The sequence below is a fragment of the Fundulus heteroclitus genome, chromosome 22, assembly GCF_011125445.2.
Source record: "Fundulus heteroclitus isolate FHET01 chromosome 22, MU-UCD_Fhet_4.1, whole genome shotgun sequence".
Taxonomy (NCBI): Eukaryota; Metazoa; Chordata; class Actinopteri; order Cyprinodontiformes; family Fundulidae; genus Fundulus; species Fundulus heteroclitus.
In genome coordinates, this window is record NC_046382.1 from 14,713,032 (window position 1) to 14,733,752 (window position 20,721).

At 41.9% G+C, this 20,721-nt stretch overlaps 1 protein-coding gene across 4 annotated transcripts in view; it reads left to right on the forward strand.

The window, feature by feature from the left end:
* LOC105916024 (signal-induced proliferation-associated 1-like protein 2) overlaps nucleotides 1-20,221 on the forward strand; it is a 132,351-nt gene extending 112,130 nt beyond the window's left edge. For 3 of the 4 annotated variants that reach the window (XM_012850317.3, XM_036126532.1, XM_036126534.1), the window contains 5 exons: nucleotides 10,384-10,603; nucleotides 13,270-13,401; nucleotides 17,043-17,160; nucleotides 19,544-19,622; nucleotides 20,048-20,221. In XM_012850317.3, the coding sequence (XP_012705771.2) occupies nucleotides 10,384-10,603; nucleotides 13,270-13,401; nucleotides 17,043-17,160; nucleotides 19,544-19,622; nucleotides 20,048-20,194 (696 nt within the window). In that variant the 3' untranslated portion in view covers nucleotides 20,195-20,221. The remainder of the gene's footprint in view (nucleotides 1-10,383; nucleotides 10,604-13,269; nucleotides 13,402-17,042; nucleotides 17,161-19,543; nucleotides 19,623-20,047) is intronic. The other variant, XM_036126533.1, reaches the window with a different exon arrangement.
* The last annotated feature ends 500 nt before the right edge of the window (nucleotides 20,222-20,721 follow it).

Here is a 20,721-nt window from a genome sequence, read left to right on the forward strand (position 1 = left end):
AAAAACAGAACTAAAAATAAGTAAGATTTTCTTGAAATGAGTGTATTTGTCCTTGATTTAAGCAGGTAAATAAGATGATTTGCCAATGGAATGAGATTGTTGCATTTCAAATAGGAACAACTCATCTCCATCCTTTTATTTAGAGGGCAGAATATCTAAATATCTTATTTTAAGGGTCAACATACTAATTCCATTGGCAGATAATCTTATTTACCTGCTCAAATCAATGACAATTACACTAATTTCAAGAATATTTTACTTATTTTTAGTTCCGTTTTTGCAGTGCAGGTTGCCTTATTGGGAGCCTTCAGCTCATCCGCACTATTTGCTCTTGACAATCCTCCGTCGTTTCTCAATGAGGTTTAGATAATGACAGCTTGCCAGGCAAATCAAGCACAGTGATAACACGGTCATCAAAGCAGGTGTTGGTAGTTTTCATGGTGTGGCCTGCTACTTCTCCATATAGTAAAATGTCCCAGCAGACAGGTCATTAACCCAGTGGGCCAACGCCAGCAAATGACATGGCAGCCCAAAAACACACTGGCTGTGGAAACTTCACATTGAACATCAAGCAACTATAACTCTGAGTCTCTTTGCCCTACTCCCATACTCGGAACAAATAATGAATCTTCTTCTATAAAATAAGACATTGGACCACAGAGCAACTGTCCAGCCTTTTTTCTCCTTAGATTAAGCTGATTCTAACATTGTCTCTGGTTCAGGAGTGACTTAACACAAGGCAAGGCAAGGGACATTTATTTGTATAGCACATTTCAGTACTAAGACAACACAAAGTGCTTTATATGATCAAAATGTAGGAAAATAAAAACAGAATAAAAGCAAGTTGGAATAAAATGTAGAAAAACTGAAACAAAATAAAGCATGGGAAACTGGAAACTAAAAGCAAACATTAAAAACAGTTGGACTACAAACCTCAACTAATGATGTTTCAGTAAAACAGTTTAACTAGAACAGTAAAAGGCAATCCTAAACAAACAAGGTTTTAACCTGGATTTAAAGGAACTCAGGCTTTCAGCACTTTTACAGTTTTCTGGAAGTTTGTTCCAGATAAGTGGAGCATAGGAACTAAATGCTGCTGGTGAAGATTCTCAGTCATCCAGGTCATGGTCATTCCAAAAAAAGTTAAAAACAAAGCAAATAGTATAGGATTAATTCCGCCCAATCATCACCTCAATTCTCACCATCATATGGGTGATCAAAACATTGTTCCTTTAAGCCAGGCCAATAACGACCCTAACGACTCCTCGTTACAGAGGAGTGGACCAGTTTCAGTTCAATCTGCTGGCTTGACGGCTTTAACGACCGCCCATTACTAAGGGGTGGACCTGTTTCGGTTTAATTTGCATGTTATCTAAGCCATTACAAGGCCTTTGTTTGGGCAGTGGTATAAAGCTTGGTACTCCACATCACTCCAGACTTTTTGAATTGAGAAAGCTTCCTGGAGAGGAAGCGAAACATCTTCAACTATGAAAAACAAGTCCAGTTGCTTTATTTTTTACTTTTTTTGGAAGAACTAAATGCTGCTTCTCCATGTTTGATTCAGGTTGTGGGCCTTACCACTCTTTTGGAGTATGTCAGTGACTGATAACGTGGAGAAATTTCCCCCATATCATGTTGGATTGATGCAGTAAATAATGAAAAGGAGCCCTGAACCAAGCATTGAGTATTAGTGCAGAACACACCTTTAAGAGGGCCAAGATTTCTGTATAAAAGTATCTATTTTTAATGGTCTAAAGTAATATAATACTTTTCTGGGAAACTTAAGTTTTGGTTTTCATTGGCTATAAAACATAGTCATCAGAATTAACAGAAATTAAAGCAGAACCACGTAAATCTTGACCTCTAAGTATAAGTTTAATTTGAGATAGGTTCAATTATTTTTCAGGTCAATATACAGCCTAAGTAGCACCATTTACCCTTTCGTAAGTCACATGACTTTTTGGTGATCCATGTGGATAAGAGGCCTTCGGGCATCTCCGCCTCTGTTGTTCACAGCAAATAATATCAGATATATAGTGTAAATCCTCGCCAGTATGTCAACTCTGTTTAAGAAGACGATAGCAAGCAACTGGACTGGTTATTGTTAGAACTACAAAGTCTGTATAAGTTAACGTGCCTTCATAGGTTTTGGTTTGTGTAATTCATTACATCACTGTAATGAATCTGTGTATAAGATTGACTTTTTGAAGTGAAGAACTGAAATAAAATAGCTTTCTAATGATACTTTAATTCACTGGGATGCACCTGCAGCCTATATTGCGGAGAGACAACACAATCTGCTACTATTATAAGAATCTATAACTGTAGAACACGAGGGCAGACCCAAGCTCTTACTGGGAAGCACGTCCAAGTAGGAGCAAACATCTGCTCCCTGTCAGCTGAATCTGCTTCTGAGCTCCACAGCTGATAGACCTCCACCCTGCTGATCCCTGTGTAACCTCTGACTTACACAATGTAAGGTTAATCTGATTCAAAAAAGGGGCCCAAGTTTACACACTTGGGATATCATGTATTAAGGATGGGAATGTTTGATGTTCCTCTGCCCTCAGGGTCCATCATCGACCCCGGAGACGTCCGAATATGTTAATTTTTTTGGATGCCGGTCATTTCTTTTTACAAAAAAGCAAGCCAGCGACGTCCTCTGGCACAGGCAAGCATTGTGCCTCGCATGAATCGGTTCGGTGTGCAGGTTTGTTCACGGTCATCCTTCCCTTTTGGCTTACTGTTCAATAAACGCGCTGCACTTCCGAAGCAACCGGGCGGCATTGACACGGTTTCAGTAATGAGAGAAACACACACCTTGATTTGAATGTGTGTTGCTTCCAGCTGAGAAGTAGCCGGTGACCCAAAAGGACGCTGCCAGGTGCTGATTGTTTGATTCAAAGACCAGCTGGTTGTTTGTTGTAATCGCCTCCTCCAGCCTGATAACATAGCGCACGGAAAAACAACGGAGGAGAGAGAAGTATCGTGGTGGTGGTGGGTGTGGGCGATGGGTGGCAATGCCAAGCATTCCTAACAGACATCCATATGATCCCACACTGCAAAAACGGAACTAAAAATAAGTAAAATGTTCTTAAAATTAGTGCATTTGTCCTTGATTTAAGCAGGTTAATAAGATGATCTGCCAATGGAATAAGATTTTTGCACTTGAAATAGGAACAACTCATCTCTATCATCTTATTTCAAGTCCAGGATGTCTAATTATCTTATTTTAGGGGTCAAAATACTCATTCCACTGACAAATAATCTTATTTACCTGCTCAAATCAAGGACAAATACACTAACTTTAAGAACATTTTACTTATTTTTAGATCCATTTTTGCAGTGCAAATAAGACGTACTGCTCTTCGCCTGACAGCAGCTTTGCTTGAGCTGCACGGAGAGTACATAAAATACTTAAATCAGGGAAATTACATTGTTGGATGCAAGGTTCAGTCATTTCACGCTATAAATATTCTACTGGAAGTTTCCAAATGACTAAGCAGCATAGCTCATTGTGCCCTCTGACAGTTCACCCAGTGCCAGTCTTTTTATTCGTGCGGGTGAGCAGGTGCACGGAGACTTTCCTTGCCAGCCACAGCGTCCGCTCGGACAGACAGACGGGCCATTGTGTGACTGACGTAAAGGAAAGGGACGGCTTGCAGAATTAGTCTCCCACAACATTTCCTCTTTTCAAAACTTCGGTGGGAAAACATAAGAAAAGCATCTGAATTAGGTGGCTGTCCCAACACATCCTCCCCAGTGGCACGTCAAAGAAGGGGCCAGCGCTAGGTGCCGTCTTTGTTCTGCGCGGGCTGCGGGGAGTTTTCAGTCAGGGTAATCAGGAAAACGTCTCGGTGGACGTGTCGGAGCTGGCTCACAGCTGATAAGGGCGCTGCTGTACACAGAAGTGCAAAGATCTAACCCGTGATCCTTTAATAACTGATCAGTTCAAAGATAAAGCAAATTTACCTTTCAAAAGTATTCATACACCCTGAGTTTTTTTTTTTTCTTTTTTTTATCTTATGTTGCACTCAAAAACTGCAGTGTATTTATATTGTTTTTATCTGATAGATAAAATTTCTCCTGTAAATTACTGCAATTTATCACTGCATTTTGATCCTGTACTGTAATTTCACAGCAACGTATCTTGTAGAGTTACTGCAATTTTTCTGAGCTGTTTGAAAACGAAATTTCGTTCTGTATGCACTCTGTGCATACAGAATGACAATAAAGGAAGTCTAAAATCATAATTGCGAAGTGGAAAGAATATATGGTTTTCAGCTTCCTTTATTCTGATACTGCTAAATAAAATTCAAAGCAAGTCCTTACATTAGACATCACCAAGTTGGTGAACATCTGGTCATTTAACCTCTTTATGAATCCAGCTGTTTGTTAGGGAACATTAGTGAACAACCAGCATCATAAAAACCCGGGAATACTGCAGAAAGGTCAGGGATAAGGTTATGGAGAGGTTTAAAGTAGGATTAGATTAGGAAACAGTATCCCAATCTAGAGACATCCTACAGAGCCCTCTGCCTTCCACCATACAGAAATGTAAAAAGTATGGCACAACATAAAAGCTTGTGGTAACTTTGGGGGAGCTGCAGAGCTCAGGGGTGGAGCGTATGTCAGGAGACAACTCTCAGTAGTGCAGGCCACATGTTTCGTGGAAGTTTGGCAAGATGGAAGCCGTTTTCAATGATGAGGAGAGAACATAATTTAACTTTTTGCAAAAATGAGTGTGGCTAAAATCCAACACATTACAGTAAAAGCAGATTCCCCACAATAAAATACGATGGTGGCACCGCATGCTTTTGGGATGAAAAAAGGACCCGAGGTTACGACAGAGGCTCACCTTCAAGCAAAAATAGGAATCCCTAAACACGCTGCCAGAGCTACAAATAATGTTAGATCAAAGTATATTAATGTATTAGAATGGCCCAGTCAAAGTCCAGGCGTAAATCAAACTGAGAATCTGTGACAGGACTTGGAAATTGATGTTCACAAGCACTTCCCATACATTTTGACAGAGCTTCAGCTGTTTTAAGTAGCAGAAAGGGCCAAAATGTCAGTATGTAGATGTGAAGCAACGCTGGGATAGACACAGCCTAAAGGATTTACTGCTGTGACTGCAGTGGAAGTTGATTCTACAAGTTATTGACTCAAGTTGGCTGAATACAAATGTACACCACGCCTCTAATATTTTTGATTCTAAAAGATTTTAAATCCCTCTATTATTTCCCTACCACTTCATAGTGTTTCACTACTTGATGTTGGTATATCATCTAACCCCCCCCCCCCCCAAAAGGCAAGTTTCGTTACACAGTTACACAACATCATACTATGATTGTTAAGTTTTAGTCTGGCAGTGCTGTTATGAGTTCAGATACGTAGAACATAGCACGGCCTTTGAAAGCGGTTCCTATTTATTGAAGCTCTAATTTTGTGTTGTTTTCTGCTTCATACATAAGAGAGAAGAAAATCTCCGTTCAAAGTTGTTCTGATGTGTGAAAACCTTGTGGGGGTTTTTATCTTGTAAACTTTCAATATGAGAAAAGTGTGTTAGGTTAAAGGAGGCATGAGCGTCTCTCTGCTTTAAAGACAGACTGGATGTTTGTTAAATTCCCACTGTGGGACCTGTGGGGGGGGATCTGTCTTTGAAATGGAGATGGCTGGGTGTTGGCTTGCGGAGATAGCAGCGTATTGTGGGTTACAGCTGGGAAGCAAAAGGCGGATTATTTACTCATCTGTGCAGCTGCTCCGTGTATCATTTGCGGCTGCTTTTGATGTCACCCCTGCTGTATTTACGTAAACTGAATGGGACAGTGATGGATGGGATCGGTCGTTGTGGTTCTGCGTGTTTAAACAGGAGATCCTCTGTCACAGCTCTGACCACAGTCATGAAACACTGCCGTAGTCTCGCCGCCGTGCTCGCTGCCGTGTCGCTCTGTATGCTGGGAGGGTGCTAATTTCCCCCACCAATGAAGAGTTTGCATAACCACGTTTTGACCGTTGCAGTGGCATGTTTCCATCTGAAGACGTCGGCTATTGTGCCAAACGGCCCTAGGTTTTATTACCAAACCACTAACTGCAAAGGATTTCAAACGTAACTGCCTGTGGATACAGTGGCTGACCTGACAGCACGTGCTTTATCCTTTCTATTGCATCCATTATATGACGTGCATTGACCAGCAATAAAGCATTGAAATAATCACCGATCAATGTGGAAGAAGGAGGTCAGCGGTGACCATGATGTCGGGCCCCATGCTGTAAGCTGTAATGGTTAATCTAAAGCACTTACTCACGTGTTTACTCTGTTACACACAGAGATAGATGGACAGCTAACCTGGCTTGTTCTCCAGACAGCCCTGATGAATTCAAGATACGCCAGCTGATCCAGAATGTTCGTTATGCTGATTTGTTTGGCTCCATTTCCACTTCATGAATCAGTTACTGCAGCTGAATTCAGTCTCCTTGACTTATGAACAATAAAAATATACAATCCAGCAAAATTGTGCTTCTTGTCTAGAAGAATGTGAGGTAGTTTCTACCTTTCTATCTTTTTTTGCCTTTAAAGGGGACATATGCTTTTAAAATGTTCCATCTCACATTTAGGTCATTCAGTTGTGGTCTATATCAGGCCCGTATTAAGACAATGTGGTGCCCCTGGGCACTATACCTCAAAGCCCCCCCCCCTTACCCGTGCTGCCCTCCGGTCAAAAACATCAGACATAATCAAGGGGATTTCTGTAATGTAATTTACTATTTACTAACTTACACAACTACATGTAGGCATATGAGCAGTGAGCAATACTCAAATATCTCATTTTAAAATGTTGAAATAAAAAAAAATCTTGATTTATTTATCATTTAATATTATTGTGACATCAGTGTTCACAAAACGAATAATGCATGGTCTTTCAACAATTTCAAGTAAATAATATAACAATTTATGAAAAATATATTTTTAAAGCATGTGTCATGTGGTGCCACCCCCCCCCCCCCCCCCCCATGGTTGGTGGCCCTGGGCACCGGCCCAATGGCCCTTATGGATAATCCGGCCCTGGTCTATATAAAGTGGAACTGCAATGCTTTGGTCTGAATTCCATAAATGCAAAGGAGGCGCTTTCACACCCCACCCCCTCCAGGTCACAGGGCGTTCCCCTCCACCCCGGTCGGCCATTTTTGTAGTATCCTGGGGGTCGGTGTAATGAATTGTGTGGATTAATATTCCCAACAACCAAACATTTTCACTTATCCGCTTGTTGTGGGCGACTGTGGCTCAATGGGTAGATTCCAGCTACCCCTTGTCGATGTGCCCCTGGGCAAGGCACTTAACCTCAAGTTGCCTACCGATCTGTGAATAGGTGTATGAATGTGTGCGTGTCAGTGAGTGCGACTGGGTGAATGTGGCTACAGTGTAAAGCGCTTTAAGTGGCCAGTATGACTGGAAAAGCGCCATATAAGCTCATTTTATTTACCATTTGTTGCTTTGGCATTGTTGATCTTAGACCACAAAATCCCATTTTCACAAATGGCTGATTTGTGAACTTGGTTACCTGGAAGTCCATGATCTTATTTAGCAGCTCCGCAGCAAATACTGTGACGTTATTGTTTAAAAAAACGTAATAGGGAAGAGAAAACTGAATGCTTAAAAGTCCAAACAGACTAGAAAGATATCTGTGCAGCTCCTGAAGTGACTAAAGTAGAATTGTCTGCACTCCTAGAGACTTTAAGTGCAAAACAAAATGTTTTTTAGGAGCTAGGAAAGTGGATTTTGCATATTTCCCCTTTAATATCCTGTATGGTTTAACTGGAAATACAGAGGGAGAGTGGGGGCCTAATGGATTGAGAGTTAGGTGCTTGCATCCTGGAGAGGCTGCTATGTTCTGGGTTCAAATCCCACAGATTGTCACTATGGGTCACTGAGCAAGACCCTCATTCCCAGACTGCTTTCCGGGCGCCACACAGTAGCAGTCCGCTGCTCCCTAAGAGATGGGTTAAATACAGAGGATGGATTTCAATAGAAATGTATGTTTCAATGACAAATAAAGATTGATTTTATATATATGTTACAGTGAGAGGTCTAAAACATAATAAACACCCTGAGCTTATACTTTGTTGAACAATATTTTAATAAAATTTTAATATTTAGTATTTTTGGTAACAAACCTGCAATCCTAGTTAGCAGAGCGGTCCTCAAGGATCCAGATAATCTCATTTGACAAAAGGCTGAAAGGTAGAAAAACAAGCTACTAAAGTTTAGTGACTTTTTAAAGACTGTCTCTATTACTGCCATAACTGTTTAAAGTTTTTGCTCTGATGTTCACCACAACATCAGGATATAGGTTTCAGAGCAGACTCAATGCTTCGTCATTGCGCGCAACAAAGTTAGCCACCTGGTTCAGAGACCTTGTTATAAAACCGGTCAAAACCAAAAACACAGCCCTCTCTTCCATGTAGCTGCACACGCGTCACGTCTACGTAAAGCTGTGATTAATTTAACTTGTTAACCGAAGGATAAAAGGTTGCATGGAAACGCAGTAATGGTGTTGGTGCATTCAGGTCAGCTCTGAGTTGTGCACGCCGTATTCCTCGCATCCTCACTGGGTCAGCTCTGCCAGCTGGCTCCCTCCTGGACTGTTGGCCACGCAGCTTCTGCATAACGTGCTGTGATCTACCTGGAATCGTCAAAGGTTATCCCAATCTCCATTCAGAAGTGAAAATCCAACATTGCAGCACGTGGAGCAAGAAGTAGATACACACTGCAAAAAGGGAACTAAAAGTAAGAAAACATTTCTTGAAATTAGTCTTATTTAGCTCCTCAAATCAAGGAAAAATACACTATTTGCCAATTGAATGAGTATTTTTACCCCTAAAATAAGATAATTAGATATCCTGCACTTGATATAAGAAGATGGAGAAGAATTGTTCCTATTTTAAGTGCAAACTTCTTATTCCATTGGCAAATAGTCTTATTTAGGTCCTCAAATCAAGGAAAAATACACTCATTTCAAGAAAATTTCACCTACTTTTAGTTCCCTTCTTCAAGAAGCAAGAGTGGCTGGTGCTTTTATAATGACAGGATAAGTGCGGCATAACTTCAAACAAAGCTGAAAAGAGTAAAACATCAACGAAAATAATACTGGAATAATGACGTAGTAGCTATATCATGAAACAGATAAAATAAAACGAGTTTCATGGGTTTTCACTCGAAGAGCCCACTCTAAGGGGTACAGAGGAAGGCATGTTTTCTGGCTTCTTACGCTGACCTATTTTGGAGGAACTAGGGTAGACCAACAGGGAAAAAACTGAAGTACAGCTGAAGTCTGGGCCTCAAAATATTCGATCAACTCTACTTTGGGAAATACTGAAGGAAAAATTACCTTTGGAAGTGCTCTTTTTTTTTTTGCTTTTGATCATGAGTCACGTTACAACCTGTGGCACGACTTCTCACCGATGCAATTTCAAAGATCTTGAAAATGTCCCTCAACTGGACATTTGTGTCACAACAGAAAATTAATTCAGCATTATATAAATGATCTGTCCGTCAGCGGTTTTCGAGCAGTTTAGAGTGATTTCTAGAGTGATTTCTAGAGTGATTTTTCAAGCTGTATGCAAACTTATTTATCTATCTATCTATCTATCTATCTATCTATCTATCTATCTATCTATCTATCTATCTATCTATCTATCTATCTATCTATCTATCTATCTATCTATCTATCTATCTATCTATCTATCTATCTATCTATCTATCTATCTATCTATCTATCTATCTATCTATCTATCTACAGCAGAAACGGGGATATGAACAAATGGTCAATTTCCAGTCCCCTTAACACCTTTAAGGCCTCTGGTGTTTGCCTAATATGCATGGGTACCGCCATGTTTATGTTTTATAAGGCCTGTTGATGGGATACTTTCTGTATAATCTTTCTAATCAGCTCTTCAGCAGCAGGGATGTCTTTTCTGTCCTCTCCTAAATGAGTCTCGGCCAACTTGTTGACGATTTCTTCTCTGCTGTCTGTGGCTTCACACATTAAGCTCAGTGACCACTGGTTGCCACAGGGGAGTGACCTCTGTCACCACCTCCACCAGCCCTGTCCCCTGTGTCTCCTCGCTCTGTCAGACACTCTCCAGCTGGGCTCAATCAGTCGCATTTTCCTGAGAGCAAAGGCTGTAATTGATTCCTGACACAGCTCCCTGATGTTGCTGCCTTAACCACCCAACTGGCTGCTGCTGTAAACCCGCTGTGCCCTGGAAAGTCAAAGGATTGAAGCGGTGCATCCTGGGAGGGATTGTTTACTTCCGCTTTTTTTTCTCTCCCCTTTTTATTACTACGTTCGGGTTTATAAAACGCCTCTCGTTCTCCTGCAGGCGTTGGCGCCGGGCTGTTTGTCACCGAGGCGATCGCTCTACCGGACCCTGTCGGACGAGAGCGTGTGCAGCAACCGGAAGGCCTCGTCCTACGCCAGCTCGCACAGCTCCATGCTCGATCAGGCCATGCCCAACGACATCCTGTTCAGCACCACGCCACCTTACCACAGCACACTGCCTCCTCGCATGGTCCACAACCAAGGAGCGTCCAACCTGCGCAGTGAGTACAAGCGTGAAGGCTCATAAGAGCACAGAAAAATCTCGCAAAAGTGGATATTTTTACCTATTTTCACATTTTCTGTTGCATCACAACCACGAACTTCAGATTATTTTGTCGGTTTTAAGCAATAGAACAAAATAAAGCAGATCAAAATGAATCATACATTGTATCCTACGTATGGCATACATTAGTATTCAGTTCCTTTTCCCCAAACTACCCCCCAGAAGTCACTTTATTAGTAAAGGGAGTCCACCTGTGTGTCATTACATCTCAGTATAAACCCAGCCGCTCTGTGAAGGCCTCAGAGGTTTGTTGGGGAGCATTTCTGAACAAACGGCAACAGTTCGGGGAAAAGAAAAGGTTATAAGACAATATCCCAAACTCATAGAATCTCACAGAGCATTGTTCAGTCCATCATCAACAATAGAAAGAAAAACTAAGTACTGTAAAGCCTACCAGCATGCCGTCCAACTAAACTGAGAGGTGGCAGAGGAGAGTATTAAGCAGAGAAGCAGCTAAGATGGTAAGTCTGGTGGAGCCGTGCACTCGGCGAATCTGGCCTTTACGGAAGAGTGGCATAAAGAAATCTATTGTCAAACAAAAACCATTAAAGGTTCTCATGTTGCTGTGTACGTGAGCACACCGACCCCGCAATGAAGCATAGCGGCGGTAGCATCATGCTGCAGAGATGCGTTTCCTCAGCAGGGAGAGGGAAACTGGAGAGAGTTAGTTAGATGCAATCACTGAGGTGGAGTCGTTTTGCAAAGAAATGCACACAACACTGTTTTATTATTTGTTTAAAAAAACACACACACACACACACACACACACACACACACACACACACACACACACACTGCAAAAACGGATCTAAAAATAAGCAAAATGTTCTTAAACAGAAGAACATTTTGCAACATTCTGAGCAGGTAAATATGATCATTTGCCAATGGAATGAGTATTTTGACCCCTAAATCAAGATAATTAGACATCCTGCACTTCAAATAAGATGATGGTGATGAATTGTTCCTATTTTAAGTGCAAAAGTCTTATTCTATTGGCAGATCATCTTATTTACCTGCTCAAATCAAGGACAGATACACTAATTTTAAGAAAATGTAACTTTTTTTTAGTTCCGTTTTTGCAGTGCACACAGGGGTTGATGTAAAATGTCTCTTTCCACTTCTCAAATATGCACTGCTGCTTTCACATAAAAACCTAACATACACGGAAATGTCTGGTTGTAACGGGAGAAAATGTGAAAGACTCTAGAGGTTATGGCTAATTTTACAAGCCGCTGAGAAGGACAATTAAACTCCTGGAGTCACATAAGCTGTGCAGTAATAAACACCAAAGAGAAGCTGTTTTTTCTTTTTTCTTTTTTTTACATAAACAGAACTCCAGATCTCTCACAGAGACAGAAGGCTAATAACACTTTCTCGTCATGCCGCCCCGTGATTATCTTTCCCCCCCCCTCCTTCCGGCACCAGATAAGAGCCTGGATATAGTTACTTGCTTGAAGAGCCACTTGTGCCCCACTGATATCATTAGCACAACTGAACACATTTCATCAACACTCCTCAATATAGCAAACTAATTGGAAAAGGGGTGCGGCTGCATGCGGCTCGCCTGCCACAGCCGGCCGGCGTTCCTTTCCTGACTCTTAAACCCAGCATCCTCTGAATGTATAGAAGCAAATGAGACGGGGGGGGGGACGTGTCCCGACTGCACCGTCGGACGGGTTTTAATGTCTCTGATGGGAATGTGCCAGTTTTTTTTCCACCTGGGGTGTCAGAGTTTCTGTCATGCATTATGTTTCGTTCACTCATCCCTATCCCCGCCTACCCTCTCCGTCCCTCCGGCCTCATTTCCATACCGCTCCTCACCTGTCTCTTGCTGCCGCCATTAGACAGAAATTGGGCTTTAGAAAGATGTTTTTCTCTTCGGCCTGCTCTGGCTGTCAACCTGATGGGTCCCTGATTGTTTTGAAAGGTAGTTGAGAACACAGGCTCTCTCCCTCTCTATCTATCTCTCTTTCTCTCTTTCTTTCCCTTTTCCGAGACAGCCCAATTTGGTAAACAGTGAATCACTCGAGCTCCAAGAAGCTTGGTAAATTGAAAAGAGAATGTCACCTCGAGCTCTCCGTCTACTCTCTGCCTCCTCGCTAAAGCTTTTCCACATGCGCCTCCGCCGAGCGGGAGCATGTTACTTACGTTTTTCCGTCTTTCGGGCTTGAGACGAAGGGAAAAGGAGATATTGATGGAAACGCGACGATATTCTCTGAGACAAGTCATTTATCGCCCCAGAAACTGGGCCTCTCTTGTGATTCGCTGGGAAGTCGCTTTAATGTGACTTGAGCCCGTCACACCGACGCAAAGCCTTTTCTCTTAAGAGTGAGCGTTTGCATCCTTTTAGAGGATTTGTTTTTTTTTTAGAGTTGATCCAGCCAGGGGTTTGGATGCGCGCAGCAGAAGTTACATAAATGTCCTTCCTTTTTCTTTTTCTTTTTTTTTTTCTTAGCAGCAGCAATGAATAGTTGTCCCCACATTTCCCCTCTTCGATGCCCCTCTCCCCTTCCTCCCCAGCTCCCTTTGTCTGGAGTCAAACATTAGCCCCACGAACTCAGGCTGGGCTCAGACACTCAACACAATACCTGCCTGTCTCTGCAGGTGAGTTTTGGTTCTCTGACGGCTCCTTGGCGGATAGGTCCAAGTTCAGCGACCCGGGCCTCATGCCCCTCCCAGACACTGCCTCGGGCCTGGACTGGTCTCACCTGGTCGATGCAGCACGAGCCTTCGAAGGTAACCAGCTTGGCTAGAGCTGCTGGCACCTTGTCTGAACCCCCCCCCCTCCCTCCTAGCCCCGCCCCCTGGCTGCTTTACGCCGTTTGTGTTTGTATGTCCGTAACCTGCAAGTGCTCCCTGGCTTGCATGCGTTAGATCGTTGTTGAGCTGTGTGTTTTTGTCTCTACTCCCTTCCCCTAAGTGCTACTGGAGGTGACTCTAGGGAATCCTTCTGCTTTTTGCACCTCTGCTCCCCGGACCGTTTATTGTGGTTCCCATCAAGCGCAGTCAGATTTAGGGATGAGCCATCATTTCACACCGTAAAACCAGCAAGTCAGCACGCAGGCAAAACTTTTACTCTGGTGCCTTTTCAGTGTAGTGTGTTGGGGGTTGCCATTTTGGGGTGATTAGGTTTTATTTTGCCCTTTAGTTCAACGACATTGGTAGTTGAGAATAACGTTATTGCATAAGTTAGTGTTTACTTGGCTGGATCTGCATAAATTAAGACTATCAAACACTCATATTGGGGTTTTTTTTACGTGCAGAGGGATGTGTTTCTTGTTTTGATTTCTGTTAATGTCAATGATTATTGCTCACAGGGAATCAAAACCCAAATAAAAATTTGAAGTTTTCATAAACCCAATAAAAGAGGATTTTTGTTGGAAAAGTATTATGTTATTACCATATAATTACCTAAATAAAGAGATTATTGAGACAGACAGTCATTGAAATCCTCCACAAACAGGAGTCAGTCACAAAAGGTTGTTTCTAAGTAAGCTGGCTGTTCTGTGGTTTATCCGAGCAAATGGAAAGTTGAAAGGAAGGAAAAACTGTGATAGATAAACGGTTCACAACCCATAGAGGTAATTGCTGCTTGTTACATTCCTTGTGCTATTCCTGAACCGGAGACAACATCAGAAGCATCTTATCTGGGCTAAGTTGATGAATGATCGGACTGCAGCTCAGAGGTCTAAATCTCTATCCAGATCCCATTTGTTTTCTCAAGTCCAATGTCAGCACAAATTTTAGATCCCTTCCTCCTTATATCCTCTGTCAAGCTCTATAGAAATGCTGATTTCTCCCTGCCAGACTTGGCACCTGCTAACACTCCCAAAAGCACCTATATCTGCTTTAATGATCATGGTATCACTGTGCCTGACTGGCTAGCATAATCGCCCGATCAAAAACCCATAAAGAGTTTCTAGGGGATTGTCAAGAGGATGATGAGAGACACCAGACCCAGCGTGCCTTAACACCCAGAGACACTCTGATTGCCTCAATGCCACGTTGCATTAATGTAGCAAATTATTCAAAAGGAGCCTCTCCGAGTATTGAGTGCATTGAGTGTATTGTACATTACAGGCACATATTTTCAGTAGTCCAACATTTCTGTATTAATCTGTTTAGTGGTCTTATGTAATATTCACATTTTCTTTGAAACTGACTTATGAATTTTCATCAGCTAGAAGACATAATCAACAAAATGAACAGAAATGCAGGCTTGAAATGTATCACTGTGTATAATTATTATCTATATGAGTTTTATTCAGTTTTCCCACATCGTGTGCAGCATCATTATTTATTATGATTGTAATTCTGCCTAATTTAAGCTCTATCGTCATGTCAGTGCATTTCATTTTCCCTACTTGCATACCATGAGTTTTTTTTTGTTTTTTTTCTTCCCTCTCCATTTGAACTCTGCCTAACCCCGACCCGTGAGGAGAGAACATGGCTTTTGTACGCTCATCTGTCAGTTCAGAGCTTCCCCTTTGGTTCGTTTCCGGCTTCAAAGCCTAAAGTCCTTCATTTGCTGATGGGGCGGGGGTTCAGCGGAGATGATGGAGAGTCTGACTGACAGCAGTACGGCAGTCGTTGTAAACTGGAGCATCCTTCTCCTGCATTTAAGCAGCTATGTTAAGAGCAAAGAGAAAAGGAAGTTGGCCCAGATGAAAAGAGCTTTTGATTTTGATTATGTGGATGCTGAAAGGATGTTCTGTTTTTTTATGATAAAGAAAACTGGTCATAATCCTGACTTTCATGATAGGGTTCCAAGCCTCCTCCACCCTGTGCACGTTTTATTTGTTTTACTTTCTTCTGTTAACAGCTATTGATGTGCATCATTAAGTGACCTTTGTAAATGGTCTTTAATTTACCTATTAAGGAATTATACAACTTTAAACTGTCATTGAGGACAGCAACGATTAGCTGCATCAGCAACATTGACCCTGAAACTTCAAACATTGTGCAAACTTTTTCTAAATGTTCTAAAATGAAATAGTCTACGTTTGGTACAAACTCAGCTTTTACGTGCCATAAGATCAAGGATTTTTTTTTTTTTGAAAGAAAAACATTTAACTGTCATTAGCGTGTAGCATCAATATGTAATGATGTGGAAAACATGGAACATCATTACAAAGCTTTAAATGGAGAGGTGTATTCAAGAGGTGTGTAGAATTGTGTTGCAATGGATAACATTTTTCTATTTAAGAATTCAAATATTAAGGCTCAAGAAATTGAGATTGATGGATCAAGAGATTGTGTTTCATCCGAGTATCAGTGCAGGTATAAGTCTGAATTCTTAGAGATTCTCCAAGATTCGTGTCTGGTTGAGGCTGCAGAATGACTTTTATAATAATAATCAAAGACATGGAGCTGCAGCTTTGCTCTTGCCTCTGCAGGCTTGGACCCCTAATAAAATAAGCTTTGGCAAATTGCAGCACTTATAGGTCTTTTTGCAAATAATTTCCAAATATTTAGATAGTCTCCCACAAATAAACAGGACCGCTCACGATTATGGCATTTTTTTTTTTTTTTTTATCCACGGGGATCTAGTTTCTTTTCCATTTGATCAGGAAGTCCACTAAATCTGGACGTCGCCTCATCCCTAAATGACAGGCGGCATCGCTGCTGTCTGAGAAGACTTTAATCTTTCTGATGCAGCCATGGAATATGGGGAAGGAATTCATTCATATGTAAATGAGGACCTGGTCCCTCTCCTTTCTGCCTCGTGTTAGAGCAACCAGCTCTGTCCTCATCCGACTTTTGTCTTGGAGGGGATTAGCTTTCAGTTGGGGGCTAAATTAATGGAAATGCTTACTTCAAATCTGAATATGCAGATTTTCCCATCTTCAGCCTTGAAACCAGCGGCTGGAGAAGGATCGGCTTGTAGAGAAAAGATCATTAAGCTTTAAAACTGAGAAATCCCAGGGATGCACTGTGCCAAGTTTGGGGTTTTCCATGTGGCTTTGGCAAGGCTTAAGGGCCTGATATGGTAAAACAAGCATGACTAGTGTCTTACAGTTTTACAGTGAGAGCCAAACAGCTGTCAGCGGAAACTCGAGGGTTTGAGAGAACTAAAGCAGTATCCTAGGAGACTAACTATGTCTGTTACGAGCTAGAAATGTCCTGTTAGCATCATGGTCCTTATTGTCTGGATGGAGATTTCAGTAAGGTGGCTTAGCAACAATGCTTGAATAGGCGTCGTTCATTAAAACCATGAATGAATCACCCATCCTGTTAGGAACGCATGTTTGCCATTTAGGTGGGGGGGGGGGGGGGGGGCCCCTGCTCTGATTTAGCTGCACAATGAATGATTCACGTTTCCTACTCTGATGTCAAAGCCAGGTTATACATGACCCGTTTACCTGTTCTGTTTCCAGACCAGCGCGTGGCATCTTTCTGCACCATGACAGACATGCAGCGGGTCGAGGCTCTGCAGATCTCCAGAGAGCTGACCAGGCGGGTGGTGGAGGCGGAGGGAGCGGCGCTGGAAGCAGAGTAGGCAACGTCTACGGCACAAGAACACACACACAACAAAGCCTTTCCCTTCGTCAGTCTCAGCTTAGCGACTGTCACTTGGCACAGCAAGCCTTTTTAGGTTTTGGATCTCGCCCTGTGATGAAATGCGATGCATCAAACAAGGTTTTCTCATAAGTAGAGTAAAAATCTAGAGGACCGCTTAAGGAGTTGCTTCAGACTTGTTTATCTACTGTTGCATCATGGGTAGCAGGGGTTTCCAAAGACACAACCTGGGTTTCATGAGATGATCCAAATTTCTTACTTTACAATGTCAGAGATATGCTATTTTAATGTAGCAGTTCTATGCCTTTTAGGGTGGAAAATTGAAAACTTTTTGACATTGGAAAACATAAATATATGTATATGAGTGGAAATTTACTCCTCCTTGGCCAATGATTTATTTTCTTTCATCTATAGCAGCCATAATCAATATTTTGTGTGGAAATTCTGACAATAAAAATCATTATATTATGAGAACAAGGTCACACAGTCGTTGGCACAATTGCTTCAAAGTCCTGATACTGATAATAATTTGATGCCGATGCGCTAAAGAGATTTTCTTATTTGTGAAACGGCAAGTATAACTTTACAAGATGCTCAATATTCCTAGTTTTAAAACAGGGGGCAGACCAAGTTGTTTTGAAAGGGTTATAATGAAATTTACTACTGTATACCAAAAATAAGAAAATAAACCCCCATCCCCTTTCCCTAAGGGGGTGACCAGATTCTGGGCCTCGTATTTTGGGCGTTGCAGGCTGAAAAATTTTGGGAACCCCTGAGCTACAGGTTAGCAACATTTTTAAACCAAATATACTCATCAGTACTCAATGAGCACCATCATTTTCACAACTTTGTTTTCAGTTGTCTTTGGGCTTTTCACTCATGGTAGTTATATTAACGTTTTATGCCCAAACTCAGCAAATATTTACAAAAGAATAAAAGAAAGCAACCCAGAGCATGCAACTAAAAGTTGCTAAAGAGTGGCAATGTTATATACAGAACACCAAACTGGAGCATTAATGCGTTACACAATGTCCACCCAAGTAGTAATTCTTCATGCTCCATGCGAGCTGGTAACACCAAGATTTATATGAGGAGTAAGAAGCCAGGAAGAGTTGTGTCAAAGAGATTAGCTTGAATACCTAAAAGACCTCCTCAGGAATTTAAAAGCGCCATGTGGCGAGCCCAGTCGGCCTGTAATTTGCCTGAATGGTGAATATTGATGTGACAAAAACGTAAAACATCGTGCAGCATTCAGGTAGATGTTGAAGGATATGTTTGGCCGCGTTCTTCTTTCTCTTCACACTCTGTGGTTATGTAAAGCATACGTAGCAATAGTGAATGGAAGCAGCTAGAAGTCTTGCTTTTCTATACATTCTCAGACTGCGTTTTAATTGTGAGGCTTTAACTAATATTGCTATCAATGTTAATTTCTTTCACATTTCTTTTTACCCTGAAACATTTTTGTCACATTTCTGTGAAATTCATCATGTAGTTATCTACTACATGTTGTACATGCGGATAAAAATCAGTCTGTTTATATGGCTCAGAAACCAAGGGACAAACAGAAGGTATATGAAAAGGAAAAGGCAACATTTTCTCACACGCTGAAAAAACATTATGTTGATGAACGGCTCCTGCAGTCGTGTTGATGGTCTGGCTCCTGATTCACCAGATCCTCGTCCTGTAGCCTTAATTTGTATCTTCTCTTGACGTGTCAAAGTTCTGGTTGTTTCTTAATCCTGTGCAAAAAACTGCCTTAAACAGAGAGACTGTCTTAGATTGATGAGGACTAATCTCTCCTCTTAACTGTTTAACTGCATCAAAGTTCCCCCCTTTTTCCTCATATTTGGGTATTTGGGGAACATTAGTGTCTACTTAATTCCTTTCTGTGTTGCAAACATCAACCACTGTCCTATTAGGCATGTTCCTTTTAAAAAGGTGATTATTTTTTGTTGTTGTTAAGAAAACAACAAAAAGTGTGAAAGACAATTAAAGCGACTGTCTTTGACACTTTGTGCTTACGTACGCTATACCAACGTCTACATCCGCTAATGGTGATCACAGTTGTGAGAGATGTGCCCCCGTAGATTATTCTTGTACTAGAAAAAAACTCTTTAAAAAGATTCATCAGCTTTTAAATCAAAGCAAAACGACGATTTATTGGTTCCATACTTTCAATATTTTTAAGTATTTAAGCTTTAATTGTATAACAAATTGAAACCCAGACTGATGCCAAAATCAAAGGGAAAAGGAGTAAATTCTCTGAATTTCCGTAATGGATCCATGTATTTGAATTATACATGACGTTTTGTTCCCTAAACTTGTTCTTTTTCTTTCTTTCTTTTGTTTAAACCAACAGCAGCTCCCCGTCCACGCTAACGGGCAAAGTCAACCAGCTGGAGGTCATCCTCAGGCAGCTGCAGCAAGACCTCAGAAAGGCAAGTTTGCGTGTATCACTAATTTCTGGCATTAATATCTACCACCTCTGTGCTTTCCTTTTTTTTTCTTTTCAACACTCGCTGCCAGTGTATGTCTCTGCCACTCAGTACGACACTGACTAATGGCTGCCCCCGAGGTCTGAGTAATACGTACTCATCCACTTAATTTGATACCCTGCTTCCGCTCCTTATTGTGTCCCGGCCCAGTGTTTCCCCCACTTCCAGTAGAGTGCTTTGAGCGGGGCGGAGGAAGTACACTTCCATCAGAGCGGAGGAAAATGCTGCTCGACTACTTTAACGCTTTTCATTTACACCGCGTCGACGAAAGACGGATGTGCTTTTAATAGCGGGGCTTTTATCGTCCCCGCCCCTCCTTCGTATCCATTTAACTTGACCTGCCTGGTGTTTTTTGGCTGTGTGCTCAGGAGAAGGAGGACAAGGCCATGCTGCAGGAGGAGGTGCAGCACCTGAGGCAGGACAACATGCGGCTGCAGGAGGAGAGCCAGACGGCCGCCGCTCAGCTCAGGAAGTTCACCGAGTGGTTCTTTCACTCCATCGACAAGAAACCCTGAGCGCGAGACGTGTCGAAAAAAGAGGAAGAGAAAGGCCTTCATTCCTCCACGGTACCCACTCAGTTCCCATGTAAGATTCCCAGATAAAAAGAACTTTAAAAACAACCCCAAGAGTGTTAAACGACGAATATTAAAAAGCCAGACCGTTACTTAGGGGTTTGCGCTGCACTGTGTGAGAGACTAAAAACCCAGATCAGGACTATATAGCTCTGGAACTCCTCTCGGTCTTTTCAAGTTACCCCGTTCCTCCATCCCGGCATGCAAAAGCTCCCGGAGAACGTCATCGTGTGCGGCGCTGGGGAGGACTTGAGAAAGGTAATCCCAGGGGAGGGGAGGGAAGCTCCGTTGAGTCCTGGGATCTTCTTACAGAAGTGGAATGTAAAGCTCATTTACTGTAGTCAACATTTAACCTACCTATGTAAGTCACGTCGGTCTACTGTACTGTATACTCAGCTGTACTGTAGGGGTGGATGTCAATGCATTACGGTGTCACCAAAAAGTTAGTCCATTTCAGTCACTGATTTCAA